General features: G+C 40.6%; 1 protein-coding gene across 4 annotated transcripts in view; it reads left to right on the forward strand.

Annotated features, from left to right (window-relative positions):
• The first annotated feature begins 8,106 nt into the window (after window positions 1-8,106).
• Window positions 8,107-23,210, forward strand: part of ZNF608 (zinc finger protein 608) — a 105,096-nt gene continuing 89,992 nt past the window's right edge. For 2 of the 4 annotated variants that reach the window (XM_065918197.1, XM_065918200.1), the window contains exons 1-2: window positions 10,025-10,597; window positions 11,606-12,710. In XM_065918197.1, the coding sequence (XP_065774269.1) occupies window positions 11,790-12,710 (921 nt within the window). In that variant the 5' untranslated portion in view covers window positions 10,025-10,597; window positions 11,606-11,789. Of the gene's footprint in view, window positions 8,252-10,024; window positions 10,598-11,049; window positions 12,711-23,210 lie in introns of those variants that run through there. The other 2 variants (XM_065918199.1, XM_065918198.1) reach the window with 2 other exon arrangements.

A 23,210-nucleotide genomic window follows, 5' to 3' on the forward strand; every position in this document is an offset into this window, starting at 1 on the left:
ACATGTTGAAAATATAAATAGAACATCACAGATTTTTAGTATATATAGCCCAGCACATGAGTTTGACCTAAAACAAACAAAAACTTGAGTAAACAAATGGTAGGAAGCAAGTATAATCTATTGCTGCTTGTTTGTATACACAGTGTTGTCATTTGAGATAATTTTACCCTATTTAGGTTAATGCCAAAAATGTTCCATAGCCAAGGAATAAATTGTGTTTCTGATAGCTCTTCCTTCTTGCAGATGTAGTAGCTTTTTTCTTTCACTTATTTGGAAATATAAAAATTTCCAAATATATATATGTGTATTACATTAAGAATAATATTATGATCCCAATGTTTACATCACCAGTCTCAAAAATGACCAGTCTTATGTCATTTTTAACCTCACTCTGCTACCCACTGTAATTTTTCTTTTTAATGTTTAGAACATTTCAGTTGTGTAATGAGAAGAAACTGATTTTCTTTTTTTAATCCTGAGTTTTAGGTGCCATGACTTCTGCTTGGCACAGTCTTGGAAAAATGACACAATGACTTTTCTTTGATACAAAAGCAGTTGAATCCATTATTCTTTCAGGAGGAGAAGTTGCCAGTCACCTGCTAATGTTTCTATATTCAACAAGATGGGTGGAACTGTTGTCTGGAACCATGTTTTGGTGACAGCCAAGTGCAGTGGTTAAGCACTCAGATCCAGGCTAGGCTTCCTACATTAAATCTTGTTTCCACCAAGATTTAGCTTCAGTATTTGAAAAAGTTCCTCATCTTTTCTTTGTCTCAGTTTCCTCATCTGATGATTATATCTCATGAGGCTGCTATGCAGATTAGATGAATCAATACATATGAAGATTTTAAGAAGAATTTCTGGAACATGGTAGGTCACATGTATATTTCCCATTATTATTATTATTCAGTATCATGAATTACAAACCTGTTTTAAATTTGAAAAAGTTGTGCATCCTTAAGACATTGTGGGTTTGGAGGGATAATGAGGCAAAATTTTAAACCATTAAAAAATTATAGATAAGATGCCTTAATTATGAAGAAAAATACATTGTCTTTTTGCTCCTAAAAATATTTTTTGAAATAATGTTTTATTTCTTTTATTTTATTTATTTATTTTTGTCTGTGCTGGGTCTTCGCTGCTGCTCAGGCTTTTCTCTAGTTGCAGTAAGCAAGGGCTACTCTTTAGCTGTGGCGCAGGCTTCTCATTGCAAGGACTCCAAGCTCATGGGCTTCAGTAGTTGCCACACATGGACTCAGTAGTCATGGAGCAGGGGCTTAGTTTTTCCACGGCATGTGAGATCTTCCCAGATCAGGGACTGAACCTGTGTCTCCTGCATTGGCAGGCAGATTCTCTACCAATGAGCCACCAGAGAAGCCCCCTAAAAATGGTTTGATATGATTACTTTTCAGTATTAATTTAAAAAGGTCTTAATTTTATGTTTTAAATTTTAAAAACTTTAGAGAAAAAAATTTTTAGTTGGGACAGATAATGTTTAAGGTAAAAAAATTAAGGCATACATTAGAATGATTTGTTCATTTAACTTGTGTGGGAATTCCTCTAAAATCCAAGGAAACACCATGAGAATCCAAGTAAACAGAAAACATTAAAGTATGGTTAGAAGAAATGTCCCTGGCCATTAAATTCTATTCTTAGCAGATCCCCAGTATGATCATTATGTTTTAGAAGTGTTTAAAAAAAAAAAAAAAAGTTTTTCCCTGGATAATTGTAAGAATCTTGAAAAAAGACAGAAGGAAAGAAAAGAAAGGCGATTAAAATATTTTTGGAAGAACAGGGTCCACAGAGCAGGCTGGCATGCAGTGCACATTGAGCTGAGGAAACCTTAACATACTGGTCCAGGAATCAGCCAATCAGGAGGCTGAGAACCATATTTCCATAATGATGATTGGCTGGTGGACTGGAGGCTCAGCTGAGCTGAGGATGGGACAGAAATGCTCTGCTGAGAAAATAGCAAAACAACTTTCTGGCTTTCTGTTGTTTATTGCATATTCTCCAAATGATTGTAGTGATTCATCCTTTAGGAAAGCTTGTTTTGAAAACAAAAGAGGCACAGTTGTTCACAACAAAAGTGATACTCAGCAGCCAAGGAGCTGAGTATAATCATACTCTTATTTTTCTTTAAAATAAACCCAAGGCTCCTGATTTTTTTCTAACCAAGTATTAAGACTTCCTAGATGATTCATATGGGTTCAACTTAAATTATAAATTAGACAGGGGCTATAATTTCTGATAGGCATCATCCTTGCTTTATTAATCTGTCAGCTTTGTGAAATATGCACAAATACAATGTAGTTTGTAAAGGGTGGAAAAATCCTTAAGTTCTAGCACCAAAAGGATACGAAACACTCTCACAATTAAGGGGATTCTGCTACTCATCAAAAAGAAGCTATATTAGGAAATCTTTTTCTTGTAGTCATGTATGTATCAAAGCAAGAGATATTATACCTTTATCAATGTATTTGGTATTACTCTCTCAAATGTTTATACACATGTAAAAATCCACTGTCATTAAATCATAAAGATTTTTGAAAACAACCAAAGCGGGGGTGGAGTGGGCGACAGAAAAAGGGAAGCTAGGAGGAAAGATGGAGTAGAACATGGCTGTATCCTGCTGCCTTTTGGCCTCCTCCTGCTTGGTGGGTTTGTATTTTGTTGTAGTTGTTTTAGATTCAAATAGAGCAGTGACATTTCACCTCCATGTTTTTAAACTTGATTTTACAATCATTTTTTCCACAAACCATCTTTCTGGAAATGAGAATAATTCTATAATGCAGATTAAGCAGAAGCATTTTTCAGTCTCTCCCAGTGACCATTCCTTGGCTAGCTAACAGACCAGCCATTCAGAAGCAATTTTCTTCAGGCTGAAATTATGTGCTGACCGGAGCAGATCACTTCCCATAATAACCCTTCCCCCACCCAACGCTAAATACAATCTGTCTCCTACTCACTGTAATAACGTGCAAATGACTGTAATTTTGCAGACAAGAAACAGCCCAAAGTGAAACGTGTCTAAACAGAGGTCGATTTGAAAAATCAGGGTTATTACCTAAATCTGTAAAATACATATTGTAATAAAACCAGCAACAGCAATCTCCAATAAGTAGTTTAAAAAATGTAGCTTGTGTTTTGATCTTCTTTATGCACCCAGTCTCCACTGGCATAAAAGAAAAATCCTTTTCCAGAAATGGTTTCATTACATGAGATGTAAATTGCCTTCCTTTGCTAACTGATCTGTAGACCTTACTTGGGCACCCGTTCAGATAATAGTAGCGCACACCACACCAGAAAGGCCAGCCAAACAGAGGTAAGATTTCAGATACTTAGCACTGACCTACATTGCAGTTCTCTGAATGTGAGCGGTATACAAATGTTTTCCTTTAGAAGAATGTGCCGCTTTGCAATATTTTGCTGGGTTCCCCAGGACTCTATGGCATTAAAGGGACAAGATTTGCTGCTTAATTCTTTTCAGGTTGAGGACTGGGAGAAGGAATGGGGAAATACCTACCCATATAGAGAGAAATTCCTCCTTTAACTTGACATTTCCTTACTGTTAAAATTCACTGTAGTTGTGAATCAGAGCACGGAAATTTTCCTTTATATCATTTCAGTTTGTTTAAACAGAACCATGTTATAAAGATTTTGGAAGGTAGACATTATTCTCCTTCCCTTGGATGTAGAGTCCCTTTGTTTTATTCTAAAGAGTTTAAATTGAAGGTGAGCTAACAGGACATAGAAATGATCTGAAAAGTTAACACAGCTGTGTCATACAGTGTGTGTGAATGTCTATATTCTCCAAATGCCTATCAGTACATCCACGAGTCTCTCATAAGGAGTCTCCCATGGCAGTGTGAACATCATCCATGTCTTTCTTCTTTTCATACTCCCACCCCCCATAGGGAAGGGTGGGAAATGCTTCTGTGCCAGACCCTTTCTCTCCACGAGACATTTGCTGCTTGGCACTTTCTCCTGGTCCTGTGGTGTTTCAGGATATTGCAAAAACATTAAATGTTTGATCAAGAACAGTGCTCATCTCTTCTGGGGGACAGTTGTCTAGAGCTGGTTATTGTTGAAAATACAGAAACTTGAATTAGATTCAGGAAGCATGTGTGAAAAGACAGAGTTTTCTCTAAAAGATCTTTCCTAGGTCCCTGATAACTCAGTTGGTAAAGAATCCACCTGCAATGCAGGGGACCCCAGTTCAATTCCTGGGTTGAGAAGATCCGCTGGAGAAGGGATAGGCTACCCACTCCAGTATTCTTGAGCTTCCTTTGTGGCTCAGCTGGTAAAGAATCCACATGCAATGCAGGACACCTGGGTTTGATCCCTGGGTTGGGAAGATCCCCTGGAGAAGGGAAAGGCTACCCACTCCAGTATTCTGGACTGGAGAATTCCATGGACTGGATAGGCCATGGGGTCGCAAAGAGTCAGACACGACTGAATGACTTTCACTTTCCCTTTCAGGTAGGAAATTAGGATGTCACCCGTAGGTATAGTGAAGAATGCCTAGTGTCTGTGTGGGTGTCTCAATGAATCACATACTCCCTAGAAACCAGGTCGCCTCCCCACAGCCTTGAGGCAGGTCTGTTCATATCTAAGCCCAGACAGATAAGACTCTATCCCCATAATCTTCCTGGGCAGCCGGAGAGTTTCTCATTATGTCTAAATTAAGTTTCTTTTCTCATAATACAAGTCCATTTCCAGGTAATGTTTTTTCTTTTTTCTTTTAAGTAGCTTTGCTTTCTATCTTCCCCGCTTGGTCTTGAGTCCCTTTGTAGTGTCAAGGTTCGCATAGATTGAGAAAAACTAGACTCATATTTAGATTCCCTTCTAAAGAAATAAAATCTAAGGAATTATTTCTGATCCTTAGCGATATAGCATCAATATGAGGAAACAGGCACCAAAGAAAGATCACTGTGTTCTCTTGTGTTCTTGCTTGAAGCCCCTGGCCTCCTCAGCATTGAACTCTCTGTTCTTAAAAAGGAGGAAAAGTCTCGTGCCAGGATCTTCTGATCACCTAGTAATGGAAGCAGTAGCTTTGCAGGGGCAGAGTTGGTGATGGTGATTGCTGGAGATGGGATAGTACTCTTTAACTGCTCCTTTTACTCCATCCTTCTGCTCTTCCCACGTTGTCATTTCTCCTGGACTCCTTTCCAGACAGCTCCTCCCCTCTACCAGGCAGGCACTAAAATGTAAAATTACAAAGTGTACATGTTATACAACAGTGTACTGGTATTATTCAGTGTGTGGCTATCAATATACAAACTAGTGTGTTCCCTGTTATCTTGATAAGAGCTGAAGATAAAATTTTCTTTTCCAAAATATGGTAGAACTTCCCAATTTGTGAGAGGAGTAGCTCTTATTTTCTAAGTGGTAGTTAATTATCTTAGTTTCATTCATCAATTAGCTGATAGCCCTCTGATGTCTCTTGATTGGCCCCTTTGTCAAACAAAACAAAACAAACACACACAAAGCCAGCAGAACCACTCTGGTTGATTCAAGCCTCTTGGCAGAACTTAGAGGGCAGGAGGTGGGGGTGGGGTGTGAATGGAGCGTGGAAATGTTGGAATGGAAGGAAAATGCTTGAGTTTATCAAAAATGGTTTGGGTTAAATATGTGATTGAATTTGGCATAAGCCTTTATCTTTAACCAAGTGGGATTTATTAGAGAGGATTTAAGAATTAGAGTTAGGTATTGTTTGAAGTTAGGGTTAGATCAGATCATTTGAGTATTAGGAAGCCTAAACTTTGGTTTTAGTTACACTAAATCTACACTGCAGACCCTATGATTTCCTTTTACCAACTGAGTGTGTTGGAGTTCTTCTACCCTTTTTGAACTTTATCAGGTCTTATTTCTGTGACTTTTTGAAACTTGTTGTTTTAAAAGTTAATTATTGATTTTTTCCAAGCTGATAAAATATACAGGGTAGCCATGGACTTTTAAAGGCTGAAATGTAGATGATCCTTCAGGGACACAGGAAGTGCCTGAGTGATCTGGTCCTTTGAGGAACCACTCTTCTAAAAGAAGAAAAGTTCAAAATCAGTATGTATGCTCTATTAGCAATGGGACACACACGAATTGTAAACCTGTCCATTCAAAAATATACAGCAAATATCAAAGTTAAAATAAGGGGTAAGTGGGTATCAGATTATCTCCTTTGCCTTATTTGTTAATGTATAGCTTTGCTTTGAAAGTAAATCTTTTTAGGCAGATCTAAGGACTCTTATAGATTCATTCCTCTGGTTTGTGTACCTCAGCAAGGGATGTAAACTGCTGTTTATTACTATTTGCAGCTTTGAATAAAGTTCATCTTGGGTAGTGAAACAACTAATTGGCATTTTAAAAAAATGAACTACAGATATTGAAAGTTCAAACACGAGTCATAGACATTACCTAAAACATGTGACATATTTTTATTGATCCGCAAGGTCATCACTGAATATTTACATCATAAGCAACCTTCTGCTAGCTCTAATATATGTCCAGTTGAACTCAGTTAAGACACATTCTTAAATTGTAACTGTCATGCAGAAATTACAAACCCAGTAGTGCTGGATCTTTAAAAACTTAGGATCCTGACGCTTTCAATTAAATTTGAAAAGTCACCCTTGACTTTAAAGTTTCCATATTACAGCTCCTAAAAGTGATAGAAAATAACAATGAAAAATTAAACCTAAAAGTGCTTTAAAAGCTTAATATATATAAATACATTCGCTTAAGTATATTCACTGTTACAGTACAATGCTGAACGTGTTATTTCATGTTAACCTCTTTTGTCCTGTGACCTCAGAGCTCCATTAACTTGGTTGTTGGCGTTTGTCCTACAATACACTCTAAAATATTTCCGAGTTCTCAGTGAATCGCGGGGTGTTGTCTTCTGAGAACTTTGACACCGGCTCTCCCCAAGAGGGGGTTAAATATTTGGAGTAAGGGGAACTCGGACAATCCCTCGGCTTAAAAATGGCACAGGGACTGTTTAAAGGGGTTAATCTTCCCAGTGTATTTATCTCCCACAAATCGATTTTTTTTTAAAAATGAGGCTGGCCCGAGGTGTTAATATGGTTGGCTGGGACCTTATTTATTTTTAATTTTTTTGGAGCTGCCTAGGACCAGGTGGGAAAGCTTTGTTACTAATTCCAGGGAAGAACCATTCACGCAGTGGTGGTTAAATGGTTGCTAGCGTTCACACTTCATTGCTTGTGGACCAGAAGCCTGGGAACAAAAGGGTTACTTGTTTCCCCACCACCGCCTTCACCCCCAGATCGATTTTTCTTATTTAATCAGCGAGTAAAATGAGAGACACAGGGAAAGGAAAAAAAAAAATTGGAAGAAGGGCAAAGTGGTGGGGGAGGGTTGAAAGCCAGAAGCTGCAATACAGAAAATCAGTCTTGGGAGTTCGCGCTGCCGAGTCCTCGCAACACGGAAGGGAAGCCAGCAAAACGCTCGCAGTCATTTCCACACAGCCAGCCTCCTTTTTCTCCTCGCTAGGCGCTGGTGGCTCATTTGGCTTCCCTGTGCCACCGAGCGATCACATACATTATTTCCCCCAAGATAACACAATCAAACTTGTATTTACCGACATCCTCTCCTCGCAGCCTGTTTGAGATTTGTTTTAATAAATAAGTGTTTTATGTGAATGATGTAGTAATTGAAACGGGCGCACCATTTTTTTTTTTTTTTTTTCAATCTTACGGCAGGAGGTTCCTCAACCCCAATCTGGTTGGAAAATAAAACGCTTTGTCTCCACAACCACCCCCCACCGCACCCCCACCCGTTCCCTGTGTGTGTTTTATACGTGTGTATATCTCAACCCCCTACAGTAGCCAAGAGAAAGCAGCTAACCAATGAGAGAGCCCAGTTTCATAAAAGCTGCTCTCTGATTGGCCCGATGAGAAAGGGCAATGGGAACAAAGAAAAGTCCCTTTCAGGTATAGAGGCTGCGAGCTCCTCTCGCTCCACTCCCCCTGTGTGTGTGTTGTGTTTCAGTCCTGATTTCAGTGTTGCAGAACAAGCTTGTGTGTGTGCACCAGGGGGATTTTTCTTTTCCTTTTTTTTTTCTTTTAATTTTTGCTTTTATATAAAAAAATACACAGGACAGTCTGTGACATTTGATGGTCCATCTTCTTTAATAATAAATTTGTTGAAGAGATTATAATTTCCAAAATAAAGCGGCTGCAACCAAACACATTCAATGCAGTTAGAAGGAAAAGGTCAACTCGATCCAATACAGACCGTAAGTACGGTTGCGTGGTGTGTCTCTCTATAGCACTTAGCGGGGACTTCATGCAGGGGAATGTGCGAGTTTTATGCATTGAAATGAGGAACTAGTTACAGGGTTTGGCTTTTGCATTGAGAACAACAACCCAAGAAGGGTGAATTTTTATTCAGTGGAGGGTGAAGCATTTGTAACTTCTTCACACAAATTAAGCTTGACTGGGCACTCGGGGTAACTTAAGAGTAAATTACCTTTGGGGCTCTCACCCAAGGAGAATAAAAGTGACACAGTTACCAATCCTGATCTGCAGTGTCCGTTCTCTAGCGCACCTCACCTCTCCCTCTCCTGTCCTAGCTGGGCAGGACCCCCTTCAAAACCGAGCCAGGAAAATGGGGGCAAGGGCAGAACAAGCCGATTTCTGTCTCTTGTCACATCCAGTGCCCAATAATTTAATATTAAACAAGGGAATAGTCACCCACTACATGTAATGGTTATAATTACCATTTTCCACCTCCTTAAAAAAGCAAGCTGCAAAAACACCATTAAGGGGGGAAAATGCCCCACCCAACCCAAACAAACCCACAAATAGTAACAATGGTGTGTTTATTACAGGACCTGGCTTGGAGCTAGTAAAATGTTTTTCTTTGTTTAAGACATGAGGGGGGGTTCCCTAAAATCCAAGTAGCGTGGAGGTGCCCTCCCCCCTCGACTAGTCTTCTCCATCCCTGGCCCCTTGGCAAAGCCGACAAATTGGAGATAAGTTGAGGAAAGGTTTATAAGGTGTTTCTTTAAAACATCTGCTTTGCTCTTGTGCTCATTACATTTCACTCCTTCCGAACTTCCGAGAGCCTAGATCTGCGAGAAATGTTTCACATTCATAACTTGTAGCTGCTCCCACTGCAAGGGCGGGGGTGGGAGGGAGGTGGCGGGGGGGTGGGTAGAGTGTGTGCAGGGGGAGGGGAGAGACCTTCAGGTTTTTTTTAAAGACCAGATCAGTATTTTCTTGATACGCTTGTCACCATTTTTGTTCTCACGACAACCAATTGAGCCCTTGATCCTCACGTGATGTGAAAGGCTTGCACTGTAACAAAATCGCTCCTTTTAGATGGTTGGTTGTTGCTAACTCGCCCATCCCCCTCTCCCAGCCCCGACATTTCCAGCAAAGCGACTCTCCACTTCCAATCCATCAACAATTCATTACTGCTTTTAGCTTCCAAACGCCAGCTAATTAAAAATACTAAGCCAAGCTCCGGGGCCATCTGACTAAACACAGGAGGTGGTGGGTGAGGGAGGAGGAGGAGAGAAAAATAAAAAGGAGACGCACCGTTTGCTGCGACTATAAATGGGAAAAACTGTCCTGAAAAAGGTCGCCTTTAAAAAAAATTTTTTTTTAAACTCTAATTATCGAATTACCACATGACTGATTGGCTTGAGCGACAGCGGATTTTTTCCCCCCCTCGGGGACTATACTAGGAACTCGGTTCCTTTTTCTTAAAACAACATAAAACAGGAAAACATCACATCCTTTCAGGTTTCGAAGACTGAACCAATTTTAAACGCCGTTATTTTCCCCACCCCGCCGCCCGCCGCCCCGAGCGAATGCTGTTCTAACTGGTTTATCAGCTCACTGAATCATCTGCTCCCCTCCCCCTCCACACCTTTCTTTTTCTCCTCTAGTTCAGCTTCTCATCCCACCCTTTCCTCCTCCTCTTCCTCCTTCCCCTCTGTCCCTCTCCCCCCCACCCCTTCTCCCCCCTCCTTTCCTCTTAAGTTAGTTCAAGAAATCAAATCTGTCAGGACGGGCGGAAAAATGCCACTTCCCGACTAACAGGCGGAATCCAGCCCAGATTTTCAGTCCTTTCTTCTTATTCTTTCTTCCCTTTCACTAATTTATCCCGATGTTAGCACATTCTGTCTTGTTACTAGCGGACGCCTGTAGGTTTGCTACATGGGATCATTACTTACTGATCACGGTGACTCTGAAGTCTGGAACTGAAGGCGGAATGAGAAGTTGGGAAAACTTTTTTCTCTAAGCGCTCTCTTTTTTAAAACTATTATTCTCGATGCTTGTTAAGAGGAAAAAAAACCCTTTGGTGCTTCTGTTGTGAATGTGAAACATTATCTTCCAGCTGTACAGTGACACATTTTTTTAAGGAGAAAAGGACTGATCCGTTTGCCAAAAGGGGGGGTGGGGAAGTGGAATAATGTTATCGAGTGATTATTCTGGCTGAGATGTGTTATTTGGTTCGTTCCTTCTTGATCATTTGGTGTTTAAGTAAAATGAGGCACAGGCTTGTTTGCCGAGTGGAGTGGGAAAGGCATTTTGATTTGCTGGCCTAATTAAAAAATGATAAAGGATTAAAGGTAAGCAATGTCTCTGTGTGTGTGTATGTATATTTATTTTTTTTCCTTGACAATCAACTGTTAAAAAGGGGCTGATCCCTTTAAAAACCGTTTTAACTGATCTTTGTCAAACACACACTCATTTGCGGTCATTGAGGCCACCTTGGCGCAGATCACTTAAAGTGTATGTCTTAATCAGTTTCCCGTACAGTCAGTAGCACCATATTTAACAGATTGAGCCAGTCTGTGACCTAGGAATATGGTAGAATTGTTTAGATGTAATTTTTTTTCCTCAAAAGGCAGATATTTAGCCTTTTATGTAGCACTGTCTTTTTTAAAATAGAGAAATGATCTTAAAGACGTGTGTGTATAAAATTGTATAAATTGTTGGGGAAGAGAGGATAGGAGATGGGGGCATGTGTATGGGGTGTGGGGGGGTATTGGTTGTTTTTTTCTGTTCCTTACTGGGAACAAAAAACAGATTGCCCAGACAATTTGTAAAAAGAAGTAATAAAATTAGAAATGAGGAAAATTTAGCAACATCATTCTGAAACTAGCCTCAGAGAACTTCCAGGGTCTGGTCTTTTAAATTGTGAGATCTAGGACATGTTTAAGGGTGTTTAAAACGTGTTCCTTCCTCTTGTCTGAGTGTTCAGCCTGTGTTTCTGGGATTGTTATCATGTGTATGTGCTAGGGGAAAAAAAAAAGCTAAACTCTTTTTTTTTTTCCTTCAACCTTTCTGGACTTCACTCAGATCCTTAAGATATTTTAATGCCTTTTAAAAGTGATTATCTTTGTGTTGTTGATAAAGGGCTTTTCTTTTTTAGCTACTGTAAGATGCTTACTGTCATGGGTATGTTTTTTGGGTTTGGTTATTTTTCTTTAAACCTGATATTGGACTGTGGAGACAATACATGAGCCACCTTCCTCACCATCCTTCCCTGTACCCCTTACTGACTCCCCAATATTAATCGTTTTTTATTCTGGTAACACCCAGACAAGAAATATTCGACTTTTCCCCCTTCACAGGAAAAGGTGGACCTGGACTGAAGGGTGTAAAATCCCTGGACCCATTCCTGGGGCAGGAAAAAGAAGAGGAAGATTAGAAGACTTTTTTTTTTTTTAAGAGAAAGCCCAGCGGAGCTAAACGAATGTCCCCTCATCTCCAAAGGAAAGTTCATCGGATTTTTATTCTAGAGATCTCATCTTCAGGATGTCAGTGAACATTTCTACGGCAGGAAAAGGTGTGGATCCAAATACAGTTGATACTTATGACAGTGGCGATGATTGGGAAATCGGGGTTGGAAATTTAATAATTGATTTGGACGCTGATTTGGAGAAGGACAGACAGAAATTTGAAATGAATAATTCCACCAACACTACTAGCAGCAGCAACTCTAAGGATTGTGGAGGTCTGGCCTCCAGTGGGGCCGGTGCTACCGCAGCCTTAGCTGATGGCCTAAAATTTGCTTCTGTTCAGCCCTCTGCTCCCCAGGGGAATTCACACAAAGAGACCAGCAAATCAAAAGTGAAAAGGAGTAAAACTTCTAAGGATGCTAATAAATCTCTGCCTTCTGCTGCCTTGTATGGGATTCCCGAGATCAGCGGCACTGGCAAGAGGCAGGAAGTCCAAGGGCGCCCTGGAGAGGCAACTGGCATGAATTCAGCGCTGGGTCAAAGTGTGAGCAGCGGCGGCAGCGGCGGCGGCGGCGGCGGCAACCCGACCAGCAATAGTACCAGCACCGGCACCTCCGCTGCTGCCGCGGGGGCGGCCTCCTGCGGGAAAAGCAAAGAGGAGAAGCCAGGTAAAAGCCAGAGCAACCGAGGCGCCAAGCGGGATAAGGATGCGGGGAAATCCAGGAAGGACAAGCACGATCTGCTTCAGGGCCACCAGAATGGCAGTGGCAGCCAGGCCCCTTCCGGGGGGCACCTCTATGGCTTTGGGGCCAAGAGCAATGGAGGTGGCGCGAGCCCCTTCCACTGCGGGGGCTCTGGGAGTGGCAGCGTCACGGCTGCCGGGGAAGTTAGCAAAAGTGCCCCGGATTCAGGGCTCATGGGAAACTCTGTGTTGGTAAAGAAGGAAGAGGAGGAGGAGGAGAGCCACAGGCGAATCAAGAAACTGAAAACTGAGAAGGTAGGATAAAGTCGCCTTCTTAGATCTCCTACTTTTCTCTTTGTGTGCATTTGTGTGGGAGTCGGGGGCGGGGGGGGGGGGGTGCCTCTATGTGCCTTGCACTTCTCCGTGCTTTCTGGTTCGTTGTGAGATTTCTCTTCTGTGCATCTTTTCTGTGAACGTTTGGTCTGGGGTAGCTTACTTGGGTGCAGTGTTTAGCTCTTGCTTCTGCTGCTACTGCTGCTTCTGGTGCTAGTGTTTGGGTCCTCAGGTGGGAGGGTCTTAGTGCTCTAAGTACCTTTTGCTTTACCCAAGGGCTGTTGGCCAGTCAGCCAGTTGCGATGTGCTTTTAATAGAAAACCTGCTCCTGGACCCATGTACCTCTTGTCCTGGTTTCTCCCCTGAGAACTGTCTTCTGTTTTAATGTGCACGTCCTAGTATTTTTGGTAATGTGTCCTTAGGTGCAGGGTTCACGTTCCCTCCCCTTCCTTAGAAGTATGTCTAGGATTCTAATTTACACTCCACCCTCCACACATTTATTTTCTCATGATGTTCTCCAGAATAATCCTGTTAAAGGATATCGTCCTGTTATTGTTCTTGACTGAAACCTTGGTATCCTAGGGTCACTGGTTTCATAACTGTGTAGCAAGAGTGGAATGGTTTTTTTGGTGGCTGCCAGGGCTCTTTCCTTGTTCCCTTGCCCAGTTCTTAGCTAGAGATTTGAAGAGTGTTATCGCTTGGATTTCTGGCTTGACCAGAGAGCTGGAAGGTTGGTAAGAAAAGTGAAATAGACTTGGTGGATTGGCGTGCCGAAATGTGAAAACAGAGCCAAAAGGTGCTCTAAATATGTGTTGCATCAGAGCAGTGGGGAGGGTTGCTTTAGGTAATTTGGACCCTTCTGCCCATCTTTTGTCATTGTCTGAAAGTCTGGTGAGACATCGCCTTTGCAAAATTGCCCCCAGTGTTGTGTGGCTTAGTGCTGGAGGCCTAGGACTTAAAGCTCTGGCAATGACTGTGCATTAAGTAATGTCCCAGAGCTGAAGGCGCTCAGTCCACTGAGCAGGCTGAGAGTGAGCTGGGGGAGAAGTGCTGACTCTATAAAGTTAACTGTTAATACTGTAGATTGGGCCTTGCGGAAGCAGAATGCATATCATGTGGTTTGTGGCATGATTGTTTGGATATATATGCTTATTCAATTATTTAATTTTTGCTATTTCTCACATTATCAGAATTGTGAAATGTTTTAGGGTGACAATTTCTGTGTCCAATTACTCACCGCTGTCTGTTTAAATCTTTTTGTTTTCCTCTGTTAAAGATTTAAATGTTAGTACAGGAATGAAGTTTTGGTTTTATAATTTTAGAAGTTGATGAAGGTACATTAAGGTGTAGATGATGCCAAAATCAAAAAAACCTTCTGCATGCCTGCTTCTGGTCAGACAGCATTTTGAACTGATGAACTTAAATACATTTTTTTAAAAATCCAGGTTTTGATTCTTATGCTGAAATGTAGGGTTTCACACAATTTCTGCTAAAGGGCGTTCTGAAGTCTTATTAGTACAGTAGTGCATTTACTTTTGTTGCCAATAGTCTTCAAATTGCAGTTCTAATCTGCTCTAACTATCTAGATGAATTGCCCTAATCCAGTGCTCACAATGGCTGTGGTTAGGAGTCAGAGCCATTTGATTGGATTCACTGCTGCCTGGAATGTGGGAGGTACTGCCCTTTTGCATTCCCCTTAGCCTTTTAATCTTCCAGCCAAATGTTCACATTCAACAATTTTGTTTAGCTGGCAATCGGGACATTTCAGTATCTCAAAGGCTGCTGTCATGGCAACTGAGATTAGAGCATGGTGTTGGTTCTCCAGTTTTTTTGTGTTCTTTTCACTTTCCAGACACAGAGGAAACTGGATGAAAAATGAAAGAATTAAATTATTCATATACATGCAACTCATCTTCAGTCAGAGCAGTGTAAATGTGATAATATGAATGACCTAAATGAAGAGCATGCAAGTCATGACAGGTCTGGGGTGGAGGAGGGGAGCAAGCATAGTGTATTTCGATTCGTACCACTGCCAACCATAGCTGCTGGTGTGGGCACAGCGACCCTTCAGGGATGGTGCCCAGGGCCTTAAATCCTGTAGTGTGGGCCCAGGATCTGGGAGCTTGCTCCTTCAGGCTTTCCTGTCCACCCCACCCCAGGAGGACTTTCTTAGGAATGTCTCCTCCTTGGCACATAGGAATAGCACTGCCTTGTACAGATGCCTCCCAGGGAAGTAACTCCAGTTACTAACTCTTACTAACTCTTGGTTGTGTAAAATTCGACTTCAATTTAGAAAATAATTTCTAATGATGGGAGGAGACCTCTTGAGGAGGGAAAGATTTAGTAGGACAAGCTTTACCTGACAAGATAATTCGGACACTGAGGCATCCTTTGAGGGAGGTTTTTTTGACGTTTTTGTACAATGTTTTAATTTCAAAGCCTTGTTTGATTTTCTGAGCTGTGAAGAGAAGTGTCTCAACAGTGAAGATGATTAATTTTCAGCAGTCGGATGTGGCTCATGAAGGGGCCAAATGTGAAAACCAGAGTGGGGGCGGGGGGGGGGGGTGTAATGTGGTGTATGTGCTTTTTTTTTCCCCTCCCTGGTTGGATGGTTCACAGGAGATTCATAAGACTTGCTGTCACCGGTTAATTTTCACAGCATGCTTAAATGTCTATTTTTGGTCTGTTTATTCTGTTTCTTCACTACAGAAAGTCATGTAAAACATGATAAATTGGACCTTATGAAACCTAATTAAATCAATGAGCGTTCTACTCCTTTATGTGGAAACCACAAGTATGTTGTAAAAGTCGCCACTCCCTTAATACGTGAACAAAATCAAAACATGCCATAATTCTAAGATGTTTGAGCTGTATTTCTATAGCCCATTTTGTGGTTAAGCCACCAGTGACGTGTCTGAATAAGTAGATTTGACAGGTTGGCTTTTGGTTGTTAAAACCTACTTCTCCACCTGCCCCCTCCTTTTCTTTTGAAGCATAATAGCCTGCATTGAGGCTCTTCTGCATGTGTTCTCCTTAACTGTCTTATAGTTTTGGCTTATCGGACACAGGCAATCAGCTGGGCTAAAGTTCAGTACGGTATATGGGTTTATTTGATCACTGAGAAATTAAAAAATACATAGATGAATTCTTAAAAAACAGCTGAGACTTCAGATACACATCAAAAGCACAGGGAATCTTATGTTTGGGTCTGGAGTTCTAACTACTCAGTGCACATTTAGCAAAGAGAATGATTTCAGTAATATTGTGCTGCTTTCATTAAACTGGTTCTTAATGGCCTACATGTGGTATCTACAAATGGACCTGTCTATACAGGATATTATTCATTTTATTCTCTTGTAGAAGGCTTTTTACACTTCACTAGGGAATTCTGGCATGTTGTCTAAGTGAGTGTGAGTAGTTGAAGAACATATTTTGATTAATGAGTTTTGTGAATGATAGGCTTCCCCCCAAATACAGTGCCCCCTACAAATTCTAGTTAGAGAGCACAGTTTATCTACTGTGAAATAAAAGGGCAGAAGGGTCACTTGCTATAATTAAAGAACAAAGTCCATTGTTGTTGGACAGCAAACTGTTTGGAAAGCTACATAAGGGACTTAGCTGTTAAAAAGGTTGGTAACTAAGGGCAGCCCCCAATCAGCATTGATTCAGCTCCTTTCTTTTCTGTTGGCTTCCTCATAGGGTGACAGGGCTTTTGAGATGGGCTGCCCTTTCCCCAAGGAAGTTTTCTGTGAGAACCCATGGAAGCTTGGCATATTTGCATGGCCAGGCACATCACTGGGTTCTGAGCATAGTATCTGAAATCTGCTGGGTTTGCTGGAGAGATGTAAAAAAAAGAAAACTCAACAACTGATTGCGCTAAAAGAGATAAATAATGTTTACCAACTTTTAATAACTTTGCAAATAGTCTGTAAAAAGAAGGGGAGGGTGGGCGAGAGGGATTGATTGTCAAAATGTCATGAGGTTAAGAATGCTCTTCAAGTAAAATTGCTTGGCTGCAAGATGGTTTTAATTAGAGTGTTATAAAGACTTATTTTTCCTAAGCAGCATTTTATAGTTAGTAAATGAAATGTATGCCGAAAGTGCTAAGCAGAAATCTCCCTAACCACAGAGGTGTTCAATAACCAGATTCAAACAACATGGAAAGAACCATCTGTTCTTCATTTTCAGCATGAAAAACATGGGTTGAATGGCTGAGATTTGCTCCAATTTTGACTGTGTCTGTATGTGCCTGTTTTATTTTTTTTTTTAATTTAAAAAAAGTTCACCTGGTACTTCATAGAAACTCAGAATTGCAGTAATATGAGCAACACTGTGAAAACACATGTTCCTACATTTATTTTAACCAGTTCCACTTTTATTTAAAAGATTTCCAGAAGCCCAACCATTGAACACTTTATAATGGTTATTCAGTTCCTGCAGGCAATCACAATGAGGGGTCAGTTCTTCAAAGATCTAACTATTTAGTCAGTATCTGAATTATTCTGTCAATTTTCCCCCTGGAGGCAAGAGGGACAAAGGCTCTCCGAGGCTAGCTCTGGTCAGCATTTATCGGTTAATCTAATTGTATGTGGTAGTGTCCTGAACTGGTATCTGCTCTCCATAGACCTTACTCTGGTTCAGAGCTATTAGTCTAGCATTGTTGATCATGAGGAAAATATTCTTTTAACGACGATAACTTTCGAGTCCTTGACTTTTAGACCGCCAAGCTTCTGGGTTCTGGTTTTAGTAAGAGCCCTGGGTAAAGCATTATCCGGCCTTTGTTTGAGGTCTTTTATAGAAGCTAATGACTGGGCTTGTGCCTCCCTGAGATAAATGACATTATCTCTGAGTGGGCTGACAGGAAACAGACAAGTTAATGGTGAAGCTGCAGGGAGGATGTGCCTGGGTTCTGACAAAAAAGTGGAGAAGGAACCCCTGGTTGTGGTCATTAACACATGCATTCCTGCTCTTCCTAAGAGGCTCTTGATAATTGGAAAGCTATTTGAGCCATGAACACTTAAATCATAAATCTACCACTCCTAGTTCCTTTGCATTCTTCAAAGTAGCAAAGTGATGTGTTTTTTGTTAACAAGTGTGTGATCTTGTTTTTAAGAATGGTGGCAGTTCTAGGTGGTGTGGTAATGACATTTGGGAGAGCTGTACATCCCATGCCTTTATCAGATGGGATCTCTGTTTGTCTTTCACCATGGCTCAGTCATCCCCCTACTTAAATGAAGGAAGAAGTGGGTCCAAAAACTAAAAAGAAATCATTTTTATTCTTGAAGAGGTCTTGTGGGAGAGGGATACAATCTAGTTTTTTCTAAGCTGGGAAGATTTTGCTCAATGATTTGAATGTGATGAAACCTGCCTTTTGAAGTGTATGTTTAAAAAGTCATGGCTATAATTGAGTTTCAGTGCAGTTTAAACTCTCTGCTTCTTGAACAGAGATAATTGCCATGTTGAACACACTCTAGACGTGCAGAAGAGGTGGAATGATCATGTTATTCTATTCTTTAATATTAAGCACTGGAAGTTTTTCATAGTAATTACTGTAGCACAACATAGTTTTGATTGCCAGCACTCTGAACTTGCCGGTGATCTGAACATCAAGGGTTTTGCTTGAATACTAAACAGTTGATTCCTTAAGTTCCTTGTATTGCATTCTTGTAGAACATAGAAACCAGAACTAAGGAAATACTGAGGGATCCTTAGCAACAGTAGAATAGAAATAACCCCTCTTCACTAGTACTATTGGCAATAAATAATAATACCCTCTTAATCTGTACATTTAAGGTTACAGGGAAAGAGAACAGGTGAAATCTCTATCTCAGGAATGACTTCAGTCATCATTACAGGCTCTTGGAGGGATCAGATTGGTACCCTGTGACTGGTATTTATTCATAGACATATGTATAGAAATGTTATAATTTCATACACAGCTGTTGGATTGGGAGTGGATTGGGAGTTTTTAGTTACTGTGGGCTTTATTCTTTTTAAAAAAAGTCACAGTTGATTTTTCTGTTCCATTCTGCTACAAAAGTAATTGGCCCCTCTATATCCACCTATGTCTCTCTTTCAGATGATGATTCTTTAGTGACTTCCTGCTCTCTGTTGCATTTTCTTTTTAATTCAACCTTAAAGGTTTTGCAGTGGGAACAAAGCCTTTGCTACTGAATGAAGGGTTGTTAAATAATTCATAGTAGATTAATCATCAGTTGGGCTGTTTGTAATGTTGTTTTGGGGTGGTATAAAGGATACTCAAGACAGGGAGATTGGCAGGCACCTTGTTCCAGAATTGAGTTCTGCATACCTGCTAAATTTTGGGTAGACATAACCTTTGAAAAGGTATTGAAATAGATTATGGCTTTTGCCTGAAGAACCGAAGAGATTACAAAGCAAATACTTCTTATATTTTGATAGGTTAGTAACCCCTAAACCATGTGGATCTCATCTGGTACTCAGAAAGACCTCCCCCCCCCCCCATTCCATCCTGTGAAGCTAAATGAAAATTTAATAATATATATTTTGGTTGTAATAGAGAACTCTAAGGGAAGGGTGCTCAAACAAATGGGTTGGAAGTGATAAATAGACACTGCTGTTGATTTTTCAAAGCTACTCTTTCTTCTTTCTCATCCCTACCTCCCAGCCCAGTTTTTTTTTATTATTCACTGTGACTGTTCTAGCTCACCCACTGGCTTTTTGCAACTCCCGGGAGTCCTTATTCTCACTAGCACCTTAAGAAAAAAGTGCCTATGGGGACATCTAGGCATATTTCAATAATGCCGTAAAAGGCAGCTTTTACAGTTTAAAAATATATTGATTATATTTTGTGTTGTACATAATGATTTTAGAAAGCAGATATTTAGGTCGTGGAATTGGCTTATTATGTTAACCAGAGAACAGATGGCATGGTGCCCCAGACGTATAATTTTACTTAAAGGGACTTTTAAGGTTTTGATGTGTTTTCTTTTCCTCTTATTTCCCTGATGGCTTCTTTTTATTGAAGGGTAACTTAAGGAGACCTGGTAGCAATTTTACTGCCTTCCCCTGACAGTTTGAAATAATAGCTTGGTCTTTGGTTGCACTGATCTTCTACCAGTCAACTTGATTCTGGTTTTTGTCATGTGGCAGTGAATTTTTTTTAAAAAGTGTGTTTTAAGAAATGGACTCTTTTATATGCTTCAATTAGCAACAGACGACCAAATTCCAATTGGTCACACTTTCAGGAACTCCTAGAAGTCACTGTGTGTCCTTTTGATTAAGGAAAACTCCTGGTTTGGTTTCTCAGGAACACACATGTGGTCCTCTGGCTGCTTTAGATCCACGCTTTTTGTCTTTTGCATTAGTCACTGCAGGTTCAACGGTCCTTAAGTCCTTCCCTGGTAGGTTACATGCTTTCCTCTTACTGAAAGGCTGTACTTTTTTGGTTGCTATACCTACCATGTGTTTGAATTCAGTTGGCATAAAAGTACTGTTTGTTTCCATGCCTGGATTTTATAGTTTTACCCATTCACTGAGAACATCACCAGGATGAATTGGAAATAATCTCTTATTGTTATTATTTTTAACAAAGTGTGCCTAGACAGACCAGATTACTTTTGGATTTCCTGTCACCTCCTCGGCTGATTTATGGATGGCTCACGTTAAAAGCAACAATAATGTTTGAATTGGAAGGGCTGAAGCCTCGGGTTTTCATTCTTCATGGAGAACTGTTTATTTGTGTGTGGTTCACCACAGTACATGGATAATGCTATCAAAGCTGTGCTTTATTATAAGCTTATGACTAGCACAGCCGCACTTCAGTTATGTGTTTCTTCATTTTCCTTCTTTGCAAATTCTTTTGTGATGGAAATGAAATTAGAACCAAATCTTTGCAGCCAAGGGGAAAATAAGGCACCACAAGTAGAAATTGTCTCTTGAGCCAGTTCAGAAGTAAGCAAGCAGCGGTGATTTAAGAAACATTTTTCTCAAAGTGGAATCCATAGGGGAGAAAGGACTCCGATTTAACTTTTCCATGAAGATCAGTAGAAGGTGAGCCGCCGCGCACTTGACAAATGGAGGCTGTTCCAACAACGAGGCTTTATGCCTTTATATTGTTTCACATCTGAAGTAACTGGTTGAAGAGCGGTTCACATTCCCAAACCTTTCAACTGCTTTGAAAGTGGAATGTGAGTCCAGTCATATTGTTGGCTTCTGCTCCCCGAAGGGAACAACAAGATTTGAAGACAGAGCAATTGAGCTTTTCCGCATCAAACTCCATTTGGCCAATTGTCTCCATTTACATTCCTTGCCCAAATCCTTCACCAGCCTTTCCCATGATGCCGCAGCAGATGCCAGACACTGAAGTAGAAAGCGAGCAGCTGTTTCCATTACTCCATGGCTGTATTATCCTCCACAATCTGCTTGCTTTTTCGCTCCCCTCCCCCACTGGTTAAAAAAAAAACCAAACCTTCTCTCCCTCTGACGTTTGCTCTTCTTTCCTGAGTTTATCAGCCTGCAGGTTTTCTTTCTTATCAGGACCACGGATTTCTCAGGAAGGCCTGGTTTATTGTTTCTCTGGGGGAGCAGATGGAGGTCCCAGGGCCCTTGGGGGCGTGTCCGGGCTGCGCGCTCCCGACGGTGGGAGTGGTGGGGGCCGTGTCGGGGGCGCGCCGCCGGGCCGCGCCCTCCTTCCCAGCGTGGACCCGTTTATAGCCCTGAGCGCTGTAAATCTGTCAGCTCTTCACGACGCCTTCACCTCTTTCTTCATTTGCTTCTAGTTTGACAACGTTCCCCTGAGGCGGAATTCTAATCTGCTTCCAATTAGTTGCAAAATGTGACTGAAATTTCCACATTATGACTGCTGTTTTACTTGCACGCACACATCTAGAAACAAATTAATGCTCTTGAATATTTATTTTTTGAGCCCTTGGATTTGCTTGAAGAGGCAGAGTTTCCAACTGTTGGGAATGACTTCCAGGATTTGCATTTTTTTCCCCTTGAAACCTTCTATACACAAGATTGGTTTTTTTTTTTTTTTTTAAAGAAGCAGCACAATAACCACGGTGGGGTCCCTCCACCATCTCTAATAAGCTTTTCCCACCTTTTTGAAGATTTTTCAAAATGTACTGTGTATGTTTAAGTTAACACAAATCAATTTTGCATTTCTAAAATATAACAGGGATGTTTGCCCAGGCTTTCATGAAGGGTACCTCCTGATGCAGCGTTTTAACAGAACACAAATACACACAAATTTGCTTCTAAGTATATCATCTCTATAATGTAATATGTGGTAAAAACAAAAGTTTTGTTACACACTTTAAAATTCTTAATTTGATACTCAAAAAATACATAAATTCGGCGATTAATTGGGCTTAACACATGCAAGGGCAGGGTTAAAGACATCACTATGGACACTAACATTTTCCCCCCAGTTTGAGCCCAGATCCTGAGCACACCTTCTGGAAGCTGTTGGACTGGTGGGCTGCGGTGGGCATGGTCGATGGCTTCTTGTGCCTGTAGTACCCCATATCCTACATAATCCACTGCAAGGAAGTGTTTCAAACTCTGGGTTTGGGGGTGGTTCTACTCCGAGGGAAGTCACTTACTCCAAACTCTTTCCTCCATTTTAGTGTTTTTTGTTTTTTTTTAAAACAAAGATACTGATCCATCCATTATATTACATATAATATGTAAATATTAGAATTGTTTACATCTTGGTTGCTGAGAAGTTCAAATTTAGCTTTATTACTTGCCTAAAAGACTACTTTCTCGTACTGTGAATTTTAGTAGCAAGGCAGTGGGATCTCAGGTTTAGTATTGCAGAAAGGTGGTAGTCTTAAAGAGTGTAAACAGCCACATTTACTGGTGTATTTTATAGTAGTGTTCAGTCTTCAGCATCTTGGCAGATTGATATCAGCAGTAATAATGGTTTTAAAGAGGTGTGAAGAATTTTATTGATGGTAAAGTGGTTATGTTGATCACATTACTCTATTAGTTTCTAAATAACACCTTCACATGTAAATAGATCAATTTTTTCCCACTACATTGTCACATGTAATTATAAAAGCCCTATATTGATTGATTTATAATGTCCTTTTTTAAAATGTATTATTTTCAATCTCTATAACCAGGAGGTAGAGCATTTATTTCACTGTTTAAAAGTAAACTTAAATTATTTGTTGTATCTAGAATATGAATTATTCAAGTTATTTTATTGAAAAACTTTGAGCTATGCTGGAATTCCACAAAAGAAGTAGGAACGCTCTTTGTTTTGCTTCCTTTCTTTTTACTCTAAGATTGGTAGTAGAAAAAAGAGCCAGATTAAATCCTTAAAAATTTAAAATGTGGTTCTTTCAGATTGTAGAGACCTCCTGGGTTTAAAAAAAAGAAAAAGAGAAAAGAGTGGCCCCATGGTGAAATGCTTACAATGGGCACAATTGTGCTAGCCCCTCAAGTCCCGGGGTTCACTAATTACCCTTTAATGAGGTTGGTCTGCCCCAG

The sequence above is a fragment of the Muntiacus reevesi genome, chromosome 1 (genome assembly GCF_963930625.1).
Source record: "Muntiacus reevesi chromosome 1, mMunRee1.1, whole genome shotgun sequence".
In the NCBI taxonomy this organism is placed as follows: Eukaryota; Metazoa; Chordata; class Mammalia; order Artiodactyla; family Cervidae; genus Muntiacus; species Muntiacus reevesi.